Source organism: Poecilia reticulata, chromosome 22 (genome assembly GCF_904066995.2).
Source record: "Poecilia reticulata chromosome 22, P_reticulata-male-v2, whole genome shotgun sequence".
NCBI classification, from domain to species: Eukaryota; Metazoa; Chordata; class Actinopteri; order Cyprinodontiformes; family Poeciliidae; genus Poecilia; species Poecilia reticulata.
The window spans coordinates 22,997,112-23,013,599 of NC_088851.1; the positions used below are offsets into that span (position 1 = coordinate 22,997,112).

Genomic DNA, 16,488 nt, shown 5'->3' on the forward strand with positions numbered 1-16,488 from the left:
CTTTGTTGTCGCCGTTTCTTTTTGGGCATTTTTTTCCCCAAAAGGTGCTGAAACATGGCTGTTATATTGATATCAGCCCAAATTTTTACATCGCCTCTAGAGCAACTTTGACGCGTATCATGGCTGTCGAGAGCAAAATGTCAAGCGTCTGACTGACTTCAAAGTGCAAACGCACCCAAGTTGAAGCGTCGGACTCGTTTCCGACGCCTGAAACGCGTTTGGTGTGAACGCAGCATAAAAGTCTTAAATCAGCCACTGTCCTCTTCCACCAGATCATGTTTGCAGTAAATCATAGTCACCCCACTGTTTAAAACGCAACAGTTTTCTTTATATAATTTTATTTATAGTGCAACATTTCAGATTTAAAAAAAATGGTATCGGCCAAAATCAACATTGCGAGAAAAGTGCAATCAGTGCACCATTTTCTTTCCCATATCTTTCTAGATCTGAAAAATACTGAAGCAAAATTTCAGATAGGAGACATGCTTTTTTTTTTATTTTTTTAAACAAACCTGAAATAAAGCAAATTTTCCAACAGCAGCAGAGGTTGGTTTATTTCAAATGTCTGAAATTAAATACAAACAATCCTCCCACTGAGGCGTTTTACAGCATCTTCTTCAGAAAATCTGAGAAGTATCAAAATAAAACCCAAGAAATTGAGACAAAATAAATACAAAAATGTGGCTGAATGAGGTCAGCTGAGATCGGTCTCCTCCCAGTCCGCTTCGGCCCAGTTGGGTAACTGTGTGGAATATTCAAAGTCCGGTCCTTTGTAGCGTAAAGCGTGGAGATACATGACGAGCTCCTTCTCCGTGGGGTCCGGTCGCACCAGCTTGCATTCGCTGCACAGGTGGTCCCGGCTTCCTGGGGGACTTTTCTGACCCGATTCGGCTCCGGTTGATCCAGTACTCTGATGCTCCTCTGGTGGAACCTGGCTGGAGTTTTCTTTCTCAGAGAAATCCTCCATTTGTGCAGGAAAAGTGTTTGTTTTCTCTACTTCCTTCGCAGTGCTGCCGTTGTCCATAAAGTCCAGCAGGTGTAAACTTTCCTGAGAGCGATGTTCTTCCACTAAAGCCTGCAGCAGCTCTTCGTCGCTCTTCCCCACCAGGCCCCCTTTGCCCCTGTGGGGGCCCCAGGCATGGGACCCATATATGGGGTCGTTGAGGATGGGAAAGCCCAGGTACTGCAGGTGGACTCGGATCTGGTGTGTGCGGCCGGTGAGCGGTAAACAGCGGACTACGCTGGTTTTTCCGTTGAAGCTGAGCCTTTGGAAGACGGTTCTGCACTCTTTTCCCTTCGGGTCGACGCGGCAGAGCCCGATTTTAAAGGAGACCACCAGGATGGGCTCCTCACAGATCAGCTCGCCCTCGGGAAATTCCCCCTCTACTCGACACACATACTCCTTCTCAAGCTAAAATAAGGAAAAGAAAAAAAAATCAAAGTAAATGATTAGCTTTTCTTAAAAAAATATAAATAAATAAATCGTATGGCTGAAAAACGTACAACGATATAATAAACAGCCAGTTAAGCAAAGTTGGTGGAATCAACTAACACTCTTTGGTTGCCTAGCAACAACCTTGAGAAACTGGTAGAAAGAGATGATAAATCATACAAATGAAAATTATTGAGATTGTTTTAATTTACAATGCAACTAAATTGACTTATTGTTTATTGTGACAGACTTGGAGGCATTTTTTAAATCCAATTAATAATCAGAATAAGAGGATATCCACCCAAAAAACCTGCTAAGCCTATTGGTTGGGGCGCTAGGGCAGAGCACGTATTTTTTAAAAGTTACGAAAATTCGGAGGTGCACGAACAGATGAAATTTGGAAATAGCTTGTGAGGCAAATGGGCGCAAGTGGTACCACTTCACACCCAGCTCAATGCTTCATCTGTAGACCTAGATTAATCCATCTTTACTATTTCTGGTGTTTAAAACCCTATTTAATCTAAACAATGTTAGCCTGGCGGGGAGGCAAGTAAAGCCTGGTGACCTGCCAGGCTTTTAATACCAGTCAAAACCTTGAATAATCAATAGATTAACCAATAGCTAAAGTAATTGGTAGTTGCAGCCCTAATCCTATCCCAGACGTACCTGTCTGTCCCTCACCAGCTGGTCCAGCTTCTTGGACGTCTCCAGCGTCCGGGCGAACAGCAGCACCCCGGAGGTGAGTCTGTCCAGCCTGTGGACGGTGTGCAGCTTGGAGACGCCGTGCTCTTTACCCAGGATGAAGATCACCGTGTTATGGCGGAAACGGCCGCACGGATGGACGGGGATGGAAGCCGGCTTGTCGACCACGAGGACTTCCCCGTCGTCCACCAGGATCTTCAGCGGCGCGCCGATTACGGGAGGCTCATGGCGGTGCACGGTGTTCCTCATGTGGTCGTTATTCTGCAGAACAAACACTGCATTACTTATTTTAAGAATTAGAGCCATTTTGTTTTTATTTTTTTTAGGTTTTGAAACAAGGAAACAAACTTTTATGAGGGGAAACAACTAATCTTCTAAGGTAATAGTAGAGGCCATTTTAGAAAACGTGTAGCAAAACGCCATTAAAAGAGCTATTCAAGAAATAACTACTTTAGTACTGCTAATTACAAGTAAAAATGTTTTTTCTTAGAAAATTAGATTATATCACATAACCCACACAGAGGGTAAGCCAAAAAAGATAACCTCTTAAAAATTGCTGACTGCTTAACGACATTGACAATCAATAGAAATAGTGGCATACATGGTGCAAATGTATACAATTTATTTAATTATTTATTGGATTTTGTGACAGCCGACCCTACTGTCACACAGACCTGAATGGTAACTGTTTGTTTTGTTCATCCTTAATATTAATTTAGATATTAATTAGTGAATAGTTTAGATTTTTATTTTTGAAAATTTTCATTAACTTGACTTTTTAGTTAACTATTTGAAGTGCACGCATTTAGTTAACTTTATTTGTCAGTTCTTTATATTTTTGTTAAAAGCAACAAATTAATTTATTTGTTTTGAGTTACCAGTTTCCTTTGGAGCTGCTGCTGGAGGGTCACAGAAGAGCTCCAGCTAATTGACATCCATATATGGCTGGCAAACCTCCTCAGCGGGCCATTCCATTTGTTTGCCAGGGGACGGGGAAATTTGGTTTTCTTTCATTTAATTTGACCAGTTCTTTAATGTTTCTTCTATTTGGTAGTTTCAGTCCAATGTTTGTTTAATTTAAAGATTTGGTGTTGTATTGATTAGTATTTATTTAAGTTTTTGTATGTTTAATTACCCCTTGTGTGTCAGCTGTGGTCTGATCAGCCACTATTTAAGCTCCCCTCATGTCTTGTTTGTTAGGTCAGTTTTGTGCTTGAGTTCTTTGTGTTACTACCTGAGTTGGAGTTTGTTATGTTGACCTCAGTTTTTGGGCCCAGTTCTTCATTGTTTAATTATTTTTGAACTTTTTTGTAATAAATTAAGATTATTTTTGGATTCCATTCAGTGTCTCTCTGGCTGGTTTATGCAAGAACCCTCACAGATTTAATAAATTAAATAATGTATGTTTTGTATGGGCTGAACATGACTTAATCCATGGGGGCTGCGGCCACCTCCTACCCACCCTTTGGGATCGCCACTGCTTTAAATCATTTCTGGATTATTTTGTTAGGAGCTACTTTTGAGCGGTTAAATAAGCAGAGACGCTAATGGAGCAACATTGAATGACAGTGAACTGGGATAATTTAATCTGTTAAATTTGATATGAGTTGGGTGTAAATGTTTTCTGACAGCACTGACCCTGAGCACCACGGACAGGTCATCCACAGGACTCTCGTTGAGCCGGATGCGGCCCTCTTTAGCAGCCTTCTCGTAGTACTCGATGGACTCCGCTCTGAACTCGCTTTTGAACACCTCCAGCAGGCTTTTCCCGATCCACCGGCCTTTGCAGTAGGTTTTAAAGTCAAAGTAATACGGGCAAACTTTGCGCAGGCCGCCTTCGAAGAAGTAGGATGTTTCGTCGAAGTGTTCCTGGCTGAAGCTGACCCCCGGGTTCCGTTTCTGGGGCGGTGGGACGTACCTCTCCCCAGGTCGGAGCTTCTTCCCTCCGGCTCCTCTTCGCTTCTTTCCCCGGCCGCCTGTCTCCGGGGGGTCCGGCTCGTCGTCGTGTTTGCGTTTCCCGGTGTTTGTGTCCCCACCTGACGGAGCTTCGGGGGTTGTGTCCTGCTCCTCCATCGTTAAATCCCCCTGTTGAGACCACAGACGAATGAAACGGCGAGTCAAAGGTTTCCTAATGTTAGCAGATGAAAATAAGCGAACAACATGCCTCCTGAAGCGACTCTGGAGTTCCAGGTACAACAGAAAACTTCTAGCTGATGCAGGCACGTGCATCGCTCGAGTCTGGGCGCATGGTGATGACGTCATTGCGCGAGCCAAGATGACCCATTTGTAGTTCTGTGAACTGAAAGACGTTATGTTAGTCATGTTATGATCATTTTAATGTTTAAAAGACTTGCTGTGAATAACAATCATGATAAATATACATTTAAAAATTTTACCAGTTACTTATGTAATATAATTCAGGCTAAATAGATCAAAATTAACATAAAACACTACTAATAAATAAGATGACACAATAAGAATTATTATTGTGATAGTTTGAAGTTACTATTAATAAGTTACCCTAATAATGGTAAGACAAAATTGTAATATTTAGTAACATACAAATAAAAAATATGTTAAACACATGATAAATATTGAAATAGAAAGTGTATGAAATCTGATTTTTGGGAGCGATGCATTGGAAATGTTAGCAATATTTAATCAAATTAAGTATTGTCACAAGAAAAAAAATCAGTTAAAAAAAAAAAACATAAATTATGGCGTGATCTGGGGAAACTCTTATAAAAACTAACACAAAACCTGTCTACACGCTTCAGATAAAAGTTATTTAAATTATCGACGCATCAGATCATCTAATTAATTAAATATTCATTACACTGCATATCTTGAAATTGTATGATTTAATAGATCTCAGAACTGCACTGACAATGTGAAAGCCCCACAGGCTTAGACAAACTCCTAAGTTGTATGCAAAAAAGTGTTTAAAAATTAAAGAAAAAGTATTAAAAGATAAATTTATTTTGTAAATAAACACTAATGCGTGTTTATTTACGCATTAGCTCCGACCTGGGGAGAGGTACGTCCCACCGCCCCAGAAACGGAACCCGGGGGTCAGCTTCAGCCAGGAACACTTCGACGAAACATCCTACTTCAGTTTGATACATGTGTGGAATGTTGTAAGGAGTTAAAAATATTCTTCACTATGTAAATAAATTAAAGTTTATAAAACAATTTCCTGAAAAAATATATCAAGGTTTTTGGTTATTATTCTTGATTATCTTTTAAGTGTTTGTCGATAGACGCAGCTAGAACTCCTTTTATTTTTTATTTATTTTTTTAGAAAAACGTCCAGAAAAAATATTACTCCTTTGATTAAAAAAAGCACATGGATGGCAATGTTTCAACTTAAAATAAATCAAAGTGCAACAAGTAATTTTCTAATGTGATTTATTAAGAAACAAGATTTACACACTTCATACAATATTTCTGTTGTTAAAAATATTCCTCAGCGTTCTCAGAAGACAAAGCCTTCTTTCTGCCAAATATAGATTAATTCAATAAGCAAAGTGTTTTAATTACAGAATAATGGCTTATGCTCGGTAATTGTTGCTTTTCTACACTGCAAAAACACAAAATCTTACCAAGTATTTTTGGTCTAATTTTTAGTGCATAAGACAAAACTAACTAACAAGTAGCTTCTCAGCAACCTTCAGCAGCTTGTTTTAAATAAGTAATTCCTTAATATTAATGAAAAAAGTACTAGTTCAACTGGTTGATTATTTCACTTAATCAATATTAAGGAATCCTTTACGTAAAGAAACTTCCTAAATGTTACTTTAAAGTTTGTTCTGTCTTATTTCAAATGTACTAGTATATTTGTACTAGAAACTAGACTATAAATACTTTTTTGTTTTTTCAGTGTAGAGGTTACAGTTTTCTTCCCTATAAAAAATCTCTCCTTTCTCATCCTCGCTGCTGCTTTGCTTCGTCCAAGAACTCTGGAAAAAGGTTAATCAGTAAACCTCAGGTCTGTTATTCAGTCATTTATTAAGTTAGTCAATCTGTTCAGGCGAAGCGAGAACAGCCCCCCCCCCCCCCTCCCCCCGCTGCGGTGCCGCTGGAGCAGAAGGTAAATAACAGGAACTGTTATGGTTCCCCAGAGATGCAGCACCACCGCCACCTGCTGGCGGATCAGCAGCACTGCAGTCAGAGTTCGTCTCTGCAGGCAGAAGAAAACACAGCAGATTGAAGTTAGTGAAGGCAGTGGGCCACCAGGGGGCGCCTGTGAGGGCCTCAGAAAGTTGGACGGAAGACCAGAAAAAAAAGGAATGTGATGATAAAAAAAAAAAAATCATAATTTTTATTTGCTGTTATTAAATCATTTAAAATAATAATAATAATAAGTAAAGATAATTAATTTAAATGTTATTTGTGATGCTCATTTTCTAATTGGCTGCCAGTCAGTGGAGATAAATACAGTTAGATAAGATAAAATAGATTAGATGGATTAAATTAGATCAATTAAATTAAAATAGATGAGGTAGGTTAAGTTAGATAAATTTAGTTAGATATAATAAATTAAATTACATAAGATAAATTAAATATTAAATTCAAATAGAAAAAAATGCAAAAAAATGAACAGAAACCATAAAAAATGTGGGAATAAAATTTGATGTCATTAATATAAAATATTACATATTTTCTTATAGACGAAATAATTGTGATGAAAAACTGAATTATCTTTTAATAAAACTTTCCTTGTTTATGGAGAGGTTTGAGCCGTTTTCTCACTCCGGCCACTGACGCCTCTTGTCGGTTAGCGGGACGTAAACCACGCCCATCAGCGCCCTCTTCAGGAAGGTCCCGTCACTTTGTCGGTCGTACTGCTCCAGCACCTGACTGCCACCTTCCGGTCCGACTGGAAGAACCAGACGCCCGCCTGGCTTCAGCTGCTCCAACAGCTTCAGTTAACAGAAAACCAAAACGGCTCAAATATGAACTTTCAGACACATTTCACTCTTTAATTATCCTGAAACAGACGGATAATAGGTGGACATATTTCTGTAAAACAACCTGATAATGTGAGAATCAGACTTGAAACGCAAACATGTTTTCCCATTTTCTGCTTTCTTTTATTTAGACCGTTTTCAGACAAACAAGAAACTATTTATTTATATCTTTAGATTTTAAAATACAGACAAAATCTAACTTCTGGTAGAATGAATGATTCAGCTCTGCTGAGAGTTAAGCTAATATGAACTTACAGCTTTGGGAACCGTCGATGCAGCTGCACCAACATGGATGGCGTCGTACGGCGCTCCATCTGGATAACCAAGTCTTCCATCCCCAACTATAATCAGATGGAGTTTTAACAGCAACTCTAGTCACTTCCTGCAGTGCATTTTAATTAGGAATATTTAAAAATAATCATATTAAAGTATTGAAAGTTCCCTGACTCACCAACAAGTCTAATGCGTCCAGACGACAGCAGTTCTGGGTCGTCACTTTGCACATTTTTTATCGACTTCTGAACGAGTTCTTCAATGTGTTCGATGCCAACAACTCTACCAGTGGGTCCCGTCTGCACAGTGAACAAAAACCAAAACCAGTAATTAATCTGTACGTCTCCTGCTAATCATTAGGAATAAATAAAAACCACTATACAGAGTTTCCACAAGTCTGAACGGGAAGTACTCCGCGCCATCTTGGTAGGCAAAGAATAGATGAACCATGTCTTCCAGTCCAACATAAATAAATTATATTGACATTTTTGACCAATGTGCAGCAGAAATCTGAGTGAAGTTACCCTCCCCACCTTCTGGAAATCTAACAAAGTTGGTGTCAGATATTTGTGCAGATAAAGTTTTGTAACAAATGTTTCAGAGGTCATGAAATGTCAACCAGCCTGTCCACATTTTATCTGAAAAAAAAGATGGCGTCAATCAACTTGATTACATTTGTGAGGTAAATAGTTTAGTTCTACTGGGTACTTTGTAACTGACCGCCATTTTGGCAGGTAGTTGCTATGGAGTTGCTATGACAACAACATCCCCCCCGGCCCCCCCCACAAGCTTAGAACTAGCGCTCACCTATCTAACTTATAAACATTATAAGTTCATTACCACTATTACTAAGTTACAATTTTTGAGTGCGCTACCCACCTCTCTGTAATACTAAGATAAATATCAGTGATATTTACTGCCAAATTAGCAAAATTAGCTTAGCTAAGGTAGCTTTTTTCTGCTAGCTAAGATGGACATGTAGCCTATGTACTGATGTACTCACTCTGCCGGTCACCACAATGAAGGGTTTGTACGTCCTTTACAAATCTGCTTAAGCATTGATTATATCATTCTCTCGCAACGGGTCAAGAGTATCCACACATTTTCTTTTCGTTGCTCTTGAAGCCATCCGTCCGCTATGCTTTGCACTGCGCTTGCGTGCTAAGATGGCGCGGATCACTTCCGGATCAGACTCACGTACGTACGTACTAAACGTACCATTCTTGCAAAGCAGGCGGTTAAATATCCACTTCCCGAGCCCACATCCAGCGCCGACGCTCCTTCTACTAGCTTGTCGCTCAGCAGCTCCAAAGCATGAGCATGCTGCGAAATGAAACCAGCAACAAACACTTCCGCTTCATTTAGTTTTTTTAATGGGAATAAATGATCAACTCTCTCTCTCTCTCTCTGTGTGTGTGTTGTATCTGAAGTGTTTCCAGTCGGCCTTACCATGTGTGGAGCGCTGATGGTTGCCCTGAAGCCTGTAAGAAGTAAACATTATTAGCTGGAGCTACTGCACATCTGCTGCACATCTGCAGCAAAAGGTGTTCACTGTTGGTGTGACTCAAAACACTAAATCTTGAGGTTTATAACAATGATTTACTTCTCAAACATAGATGCATCTCAATGATTCAGAATGTCGCTGAAAAATGAATATTCACAGAATCTTGTGTGGCTTTAATGCAGTCGGAAAGAGAGCCAACAAAGCACAATTAGGCCTGTTGCAATAAATTAATTAATCAATAAATTAAAAGAGTTTAATAATATTCATAATTGATCAATTTTCTCTCTTTCTACCAAAGAAACAAGTCTTCAGTCTGGTGCTTTAGTCTCAACTAGTTTAGTTTTTTTGAACGACAATTTTATTTACAGAGACGTCATAGTTCATTTTATTTGTTGTTTTGTTTATTTTGTATATTTAAAATGTCTTCCAGTTCCAGCATTGAATGTTTATTAAAATTTAAAGTTTGTTAATCTTAAAGAATGTGTCACTGAATTATTATCACACCATTAGAGTCAGATTAAATCAAAATTGTCTCAAAACATCAATATTATTGTTTATCACGATAACTTCTGCTACAATTTATCTTCCAGCAAAATATCCCTAAAAACCTGTAGTAAATGTGTTGCCTTTAAAAAACAGCAACACAACAACCTTGTTCCACCATTTGAAGACAAAACAGAGGAGTTACAGTAATTTAGTTGTTTTGAACATAATTTTATTGTGAATTTTCAATTTTTTTTATTTTTTACAGCTTAACTCACATCCTTTTTTTCTGTGCATTTTTTCCTGAAATATAAAACTAAATTACATCCATTCTACTCTTAAGGCTGAATACATTTGTAAGATACCATAAGCATAAATGATTAATGTTGAGATGGCAGAGCTGGAATAAAGTCCACCAATTTCTAATATTAACTATTCTAGATATTGAGCCACAATCAGGTGGAATAAACGCTTGGACATATATCACTGTTTGTGATAATCACTGGCATAAAATGACTTTTCTATTTATCTCAGATTTACTGAGAAGAACTGGTATGTGTTTATAAAGTGTGACTAAACGGAGTACCTATTGTTTGTGGAGAGTCTGCATAAGGATAGTCTCTGGAGTAAAGTCCTCTGTCAGTGGCCAGCATGGCGTCAAACACTCTGCCGCTCCGGATTACTCCATGATCTGAAGGGGAAAAGAAATAATAATTAATCCTACACTGGTACTCAATGTGCCAGCAAAAAGAAATAAACAGGCAAGAGTAGACGTATTTAGATTTCTGACTTTGAAGAAAACAATACAAACATTCTGTCTTTTAACTCTGGCACTTAGAAGGTAAAAATAATTCTGGTTTTCTTAAGTGAACCAAAAAGTGATAATATTTAGTCTGATCTGAGATCAAACTGTAAGGTTATGGCAAGCCATTTTAACATAAACTCAGCTGAGTTTTGACTAGAAGCAACTACATTTGGACTATTGTGAATAGTAAGAACAATTCAAGATATCTTCTTTTACATTTTGACAGATTAAAATTAGTTTCAAGTTGTCTCATATTGTGTCACTTGATTTGAAAAGTCACATATCCATAATTACAAAATATATCATTAACTTAAATATGACTAGCCAAAATTGAGTCAAATGAAATGTAATTTTGCAATATTATATTTGTTTTTATCAATTATTTAAAGGGGATGGGATGTATTATGTATGCATTTTCCAGGTATATGGTGCTATTTAAAAGCACAATCAAGTGATTTGCTACCTTCAAAAATACTGCATATAACAAACATATCTTAACAGAAAATTGGCCTCTGTCTCTTTAAGAAGCTCCTGCTCTTTGGGTTGCACCAGGTGTTTGCCAATTGCTGCTGCCGCTAGTCTGGTGGAGCTGAGAGGGAAAGTTTGCCAAAATGGCAGAGCTTTGTGATAGCAAGCGTTTAGGCACCTTCCAAATGTCTGTCCAGACATTCAAAGCCTCCTCAAACATTCATGAACAAATCAAAGCAACTCTCCATGTATGTTGTTGATGAGAAATGTGCATTATAACATGATATAAAGCTTTTTAAAAAGTCAATTTTAGAACATATCTCCACTTTAAGCATTCATGTCTATCAGTTTGTCTAAATGTGAATGCAACATTTAAAGAAAAACGACAGAGAAACGATTCCAACGGCTTTGCCCTTCAAACCAGTACCTCTCAGTCTAGTGACGAGCTCTGGGTGCGTTTTTCCGCTGGACATCCACGCCATGGTGCGGGACAGCAGGACACCCATCGGGACTGCCACTGCTGCAAAGCGCAGGGCAGCTTTCATCTCCCGGGTGTCCTGCCGGGACAAATTCACGCAGCTTTACTCACCAACAGCATTTACAAAGAAGGCGCAGAAACGCTCTGTGTGCTGAAATGCAGAACACCGGCGCAATTTTTAATAAATGCACTTGAAAGTCCGCTAGCTAGCAAGCAGATAGCTAAAGTTCACGCTAATATGTAACCATAATACAAAAGTAGAGCGAAAACAACATGGATTTTCTCGTCACATTTAAGGTTTATTGTCGTGAGTAGAGGACGTATTAATAGTTGTTTACCTTTGAAGTTGGTCACCGTCCCTTTAAAGCGACGAACACTTCCTGACTGTCATCGGAGCTGCAGAAGCCGTTAGCCAATAGGATCCCGACCTTACACGCCTCATTGGCGTTGGTGCCCAATAGAGAAGCGAAACGTCACAGCGTCCGCCATATTGTGAGTGTCAGGTTCCCCTCAGACTTCAACTTGAAAATTTGGTTTTCTGAGGTTAAAAAACGTTTAACGGATTTTGATGTATCTTTTCACATTCAGTAATATATTTTTACAATAAACAGCACAACTCATACCAATTCTGTACTAAAAATGAACCTGTATATACTTTAATTTCATCTAGAAAATTCACCAAAGCTAATTTTAATTTGGCTCAGTTTGCAAGCTAAAATCCTGTTTTGTCCTAATCTATTTAAAAATGTTTGCTTAGATGGACGAATAATTTTAGAGCAGCTTCAGTAGTCTAAAAAGGGACAAGTCATTGAACATAGCAGAATGAAAGATTATACTGGTGAGCACTTCTCTTTTATTTCCTGCTGATATTAGTTTTTAATAATTTTATGTGTGTCTGACCTTTGCTAGTCTTATCTTATAGGTAATTTTACTAAGTTTTTTTGTGTTTGTAGCTTTAAAGGTTAAAAAATATGTATTTTTACTTAGCTTTATGTTTCAAATTCGTAAATGGTTTAATTTGTTTAGTGTTATTAATGTTTTGCTTTGTAGCAATTTAGTCCAATTTCCCTCAGTATGCCCTGCCTTTTGTTTGGTTCCAGTTGTAAATAGGAAAAAAGCCAGGTAGTCCAAAGTTATCTTCAGTTAACATTTATAATAATAATTATTATTATTAATTCATATAGTATATTATTATTAATAATAATTATTATTATTATTATCTTTACTTTTAATTTATCATAATTTATTACTTAGTATCAGTAATCATGGTTTTCGGTTATTCATTTCTATGTTATGATAAGTAGCAAAATAGACAACATTTTTAGCTTTTGATGTCTCACAATCATATAACTGGACAGAAATCTCTTGAAATTACCTTCACAATATGGCGAAGAGGTCTACGTACGATCTGGACTCTTACGCCGCGTGTACGCCTCTTTTACGTGTTTGAGTGATTATCCAATGAAATCTCTAGAACGTTTGATTAACAGCCGTGACGTCCAATCAAATTCTCTCTGCGATTTAAAGCAGTGTTTGGCCGACACAGTTAGCTGCGGTAGCTAAAGTTCAGTTTAACTTTATATATCATCGTAAATACACATTTACCAAGTGATATTATCTACCAGGTAAGACTCGTTTGTTCATGTTATTTGATTTATGTTGTCGTTTTTTAGTGCTAACATGTCAGGAGAACATTTTAGATGCGCAGAAGCATCCATGGAGGTTATTACTGTCTCAGGAAACTGTCGTTAAGGAAAAATAACGATCTAAAACCGATCTCTGTTCAGCGCTGACTGGACAAGGATGGTTGATAACTTCGACGGTCAGGAGGTTCAAACCAGCGGGGAGTTGTGGTCGCAGATCTGCTCCAGCCTTCCGGAGGTCCAGGCTCCGGAGACCAGCCCGGAGTTCACGGACTCCTTCCACCCAGCAGCCCACCATGAAGTCCAGGCTGGTGCACAAGTGAATGGGACCAGTTCTCCCAGTGCTCAGTGGAAACCCATGGAGGACTCCGAGTCTTACTTAGCCAGTTTAGGTATTTCTCTTCTGCTCTTTATGTGAAAGAAATGCACTCTGGAATACAAACACTGTGTAGATTATGAGTTAAATGCTGAGTTTCTATTACAAAATCACAAAAATAGCTAATTTCAGACATCATGAAATGATGTTCATGAAATGTTAAGCAAAATATTATTGTAGAATTTTTTTTCATGGGTAGAATAAACTGCTTGTTTTAGTCTTAGTTACGGTATAAAATAATAATTCATAACAGAGAATATATGAAATTACAATCTAAATTATATCCAAATTATAATTGTTATCTGAACCATTATACTGATATTTACAGTGTTAAAGTATTTACTTCTCAGATTTTTTCTGGTTTTAGCGCTTTGCCAAACTGAAGTGTTTCAGAAGACCAAGAAATGTTTAATAAAACTAAATAAATTCAAAAAGCAGTTTACAGTCGATGAAGTTGAGGCTTCAGAGGAAACCAGACCTCTGAGGGGTTAAGCTATAAATTAACTGTGATTAAGCTTTTTTTAATTTTAGAAAGTTGAGTCCTCATTACTGTCAGATCTGTAGAATTGAGAAATTACTTAAATACAACTTATCTGGCAACACGAAGTAGGTCAAAGTAACTAAAGAAATAGAAACTAAATGAAAATCAGTAATCTATCATGGAGTATAGAGAACTGATTCTGCCAAAACTGACCATAGATGAATAAATAATAAATGAGGAGATAATACTAATTATTTTTAATGGATTTATTTACAGTTTTATTTCCTTATGTATTTATTTGTGTTTATAGTGAATTTTGGCAGGACCAGTCCTCCATATACTGTGGTTAAACGGACTCCCAAAGTCTTACCACCATCTTTGTAGCTCCCGACTCCACAAATATGTTTCTCATTTCTTTAGATTAGTGTTTCTTGTTTTCTCTTTGAGAGCTACTTTATGCTGTCAGCAGTATTACTGGTAAATGCTGCAGTAAATTAAAAGCTATAAATGTCTAGATGGAAAATGAAATATTTCCATAATTTTAAGGTTTTATTAAAAAGGTTGATGTGTGCCATTTTGTCAATGAAACGTTTTCATTTTGTTTTAAATGACTAAATATTTTTCTGCTGCATCAATGCTGATCAAGATGCAATAATTATAACAATTTAAGACTCGTATATTTTGTTTTTATTTGATCACAGAAAACCGTTTGAGAAAGATAAAGGGTCAGTCCAGTGACGTGACCTCCAGAGACATCCTGCGCTCGTTGTCTCAGGCTAAGAAGGAATGCTGGGATCGATTTCTGCATGATGCCCAGACCTCAGAGCTCTTCCAAAGCGACGACATGGATGAGAGGTAGGACAATCCAAATCTGTTAGTTTTTATTTACTTGTGTGACTCAGTCAGTAACAATTAGCCCTTGGCTGCTCCTTTCAGTGCTCTGGAGCATTTCAAGAGGTGGTTGATCCCAGAGAAGGTGGCCATCAGCGCGGAGGAGCTGGAGTATCTCCTGAGGCCGACCCAGAGTACAGAACCAACCGGATCGGTTCGCACGCCACACGAAGAGGAAACGGCGAGAGGAGAACAGAACGAAGAGGAGGGCGATAGCAGCTCCCCAGAGAAATAAATGTGTAAATACTCTGTACGGAAGTATTAATCTGCCAAGTATTCTGTAAAAATAATTTCCAGTTCACCTTTCAGTGGAGATGTCGGGTTCATCTGCCGGTTCTCCTGTTTTTGTCTTAAATGTCCATCTTTTTCCACAAAATGATGTGTAAAAATATCCTTGTTCTCATGTGCTTCTCAGATTTGCTTAAATAGGAAAACCAGAATAGTTGGAAATACAAAAAGCTGTAAATATTGCAATAAAATACAAACCACATTCTGTTTTTTAAATCTCATTTCCACAAATCAATATGACTTTTAGAAACTTATACATCATTTTATGTTTCCTTTCATTTTTAGCATAATTTTACTCATGTTTAAATAAATAATGTTGTGACTGTTACTTTGCTTCTTACATGCAGTTAAAAAGGAGAAATTTGATTTAATGTTTTTATTATTCAAAAGGAAAAAAAGATGCAGCCTGTTCCCTGTAGGGGGCGCCACAGCAGATCAGCTGCCTCCAGATTAGCTTCTCATGACCTGTGGCTGTTGACTTTAACCAAAAAACATTTGGAAAAGATTCACAGATACTGAACTGTATTTAAAATGTGAAATATTGTTTAACACGACAGAGTATTAGAGTCATTGTAGATGAAAAAAGGAGTACATTTCTGCCAAAAAATGCATACATTTTGAGATTAATGTCAGACATTTTCCAAAAAACAATAAAAACAATTTGAGTTTGAAAATTTTCTATAAAAACTCAAGCATTTTGAGGTTAATAAAATAATTAAAAACAGAATTCTGAATTTGAAAAGTTGAACATTTGTTAGAAAAAATTCTTTTGAGATAAATCTCAGAAAATTACAAGACAAATCAAAGACATTTCTGAGTTTCAAAAGTTGGAAAATTTTAACCTTTGAAACTCAGACATTTCCTTATTTTTTTCTATTTCTTGGTAGAAATTATCTCTAATTTATATTCAATAAATTATTTCTGTATTTTCTTCCAGTTTTTCAAAAATAATGACATTTGAAATTTTTTTTCATAATTCGGCACTGTTCACTCTCCATAATTTGCTTCCGTTTTAATTGTAATATCGGTTGAACCTTCTAGGTTGTAAATATCTATGTACCCAAACATGTTGGGTTTTTTCATATCGCTCTGCTTCCACTCTGTTATTTATGTTTTAGTTAAAACATTTAGTGGAGGATAAACCACTAGAATTCAATGTGCTTCATTAAATATCTATTTGATTTTTAGATTACATTCACTTTTAGCTTATTTAAAATCAAATTATAAGTCTGGTTAATTTATTGGAAAGTGGCACAGAAGTACACTTCAGTATTGAGAGACAAGAAATCCCATTTATTCATGTAATTTCTATCATAAACATGAGTGATTCATAAATGATCTTTTAATTAAAAGTAAGACTCGACTTATATTTGAGCAACAATCTGCGGGGACTCTGGTCCGTGTATTAGCTATAAATCTAAACAAAAAGCAGCGAAAAATCATCAACACTGAGATTTATACTAAAACATGAGAACTGCATTAGCTCCACTGGCAGTTTGCTACTCTTGTAACAAAACATTTTTCCTATAAATTAAATAATCTACAGTGGAACCAGGATTTTTATTTTAGTTTTTTTATTCCAATTTTATACAAAATTTACATTTTGAATTTTATTTTTTATTTTTACTTTGATTTGGATTTCTACTTCTTCTAAAAACGGCTCAGGTGCGTAAAAGTGTCCAGAAAATGAGCCG

The 16,488-nt window shown here is 37.1% G+C and overlaps 3 protein-coding genes across 5 annotated transcripts; 1 reads left to right on the forward strand and 2 right to left on the reverse strand.

Annotated features, from left to right (window-relative positions):
- Positions 1-13: 13 nt before the first annotated feature.
- Positions 14-4,597, reverse strand: rpusd2 (RNA pseudouridine synthase domain containing 2). Of its 2 annotated transcripts, XM_008400008.3 has the most exons (4): positions 4,299-4,597; positions 3,773-4,219; positions 2,099-2,395; positions 14-1,411 (listed from the first exon to the last, which is right to left on the reverse strand). In XM_008400008.3, exons 2-4 carry the CDS (start codon positions 4,205-4,207, stop codon positions 695-697), a joined length of 1,449 nt encoding a protein of 482 aa, XP_008398230.1. In that variant the 5' UTR covers positions 4,208-4,219; positions 4,299-4,597; the 3' UTR covers positions 14-694. The 2 variants fall into 2 exon arrangements, with proteins under 2 accessions (XP_008398230.1, XP_008398229.2); XM_008400007.3 differs by having other exon boundaries at positions 3,773-4,597.
- A 928-nt stretch (positions 4,598-5,525) lies between these two features.
- On the reverse strand, positions 5,526-11,563 carry pcmtl (l-isoaspartyl protein carboxyl methyltransferase, like). 2 transcript variants are annotated; one of them, XM_008400004.3, is made up of 9 exons: positions 11,454-11,563; positions 11,065-11,266; positions 9,951-10,055; positions 8,827-8,858; positions 8,596-8,700; positions 7,556-7,676; positions 7,360-7,445; positions 6,887-7,056; positions 5,526-6,314 (listed from the first exon to the last, which is right to left on the reverse strand). In XM_008400004.3, exons 2-9 carry the CDS (start codon positions 11,180-11,182, stop codon positions 6,302-6,304), a joined length of 750 nt encoding a protein of 249 aa, XP_008398226.2. In that variant the 5' UTR covers positions 11,183-11,266; positions 11,454-11,563; the 3' UTR covers positions 5,526-6,301. The 2 variants fall into 2 exon arrangements, with proteins under 2 accessions (XP_008398226.2, XP_008398227.2); XM_008400005.3 differs by having other exon boundaries at positions 11,065-11,194; positions 11,454-11,558.
- A 1,034-nt stretch (positions 11,564-12,597) lies between these two features.
- Positions 12,598-14,996, forward strand: ccdc32 (coiled-coil domain containing 32). Its single transcript, XM_008400003.3, has 4 exons — positions 12,598-12,740; positions 12,903-13,150; positions 14,317-14,470; positions 14,552-14,996. Exons 2-4 carry the CDS (start codon positions 12,919-12,921, stop codon positions 14,739-14,741), a joined length of 576 nt encoding a protein of 191 aa, XP_008398225.1. The 5' UTR covers positions 12,598-12,740; positions 12,903-12,918; the 3' UTR covers positions 14,742-14,996.
- The last annotated feature ends 1,492 nt before the right edge of the window (positions 14,997-16,488 follow it).

Bases quoted from the DNA above. Each gene is read 5' to 3' on its own strand.
- ccdc32 (XM_008400003.3), top strand. From the start codon at position 12,919: ATGGTTGATAACTTCGACGGTCAGGAGGTTCAAACCAGCGGGGAGTTG. The intron at 13,151-14,316 runs GTATTTCTCTTC...ATTTGATCACAG, and splicing joins GTCTTACTTAGCCAGTTTAG to AAAACCGTTTGAGAAAGATA. The intron at 14,471-14,551 runs GTAGGACAATCC...TGCTCCTTTCAG, and splicing joins AGCGACGACATGGATGAGAG to TGCTCTGGAGCATTTCAAGA.
- rpusd2 (XM_008400007.3), bottom strand. From the start codon at position 4,456: ATGACTAACATAACGTCTTTCAGTTCACAGAACTACAAATGGGTCATC. The intron at 2,396-3,772 runs GTCAGTGCTGTC...TTTGTTCTGCAG, and splicing joins ACCTGTCCGTGGTGCTCAGG to AATAACGACCACATGAGGAA. The intron at 1,412-2,098 runs GTACGTCTGGGA...TCCTTATTTTAG, and splicing joins AGCTGGTGAGGGACAGACAG to CTTGAGAAGGAGTATGTGTG.
- pcmtl (XM_008400004.3), bottom strand. From the start codon at position 11,182: ATGAAAGCTGCCCTGCGCTTTGCAGCAGTGGCAGTCCCGATGGGTGTC. The intron at 8,859-9,950 runs GTACTCCGTTTA...TACTTCTTACAG, and splicing joins AGACTCTCCACAAACAATAG to GCTTCAGGGCAACCATCAGC. The intron at 7,677-8,595 runs GTACGTTTAGTA...TTCACTGTGCAG, and splicing joins CCGCCTGCTTTGCAAGAATG to ACGGGACCCACTGGTAGAGT.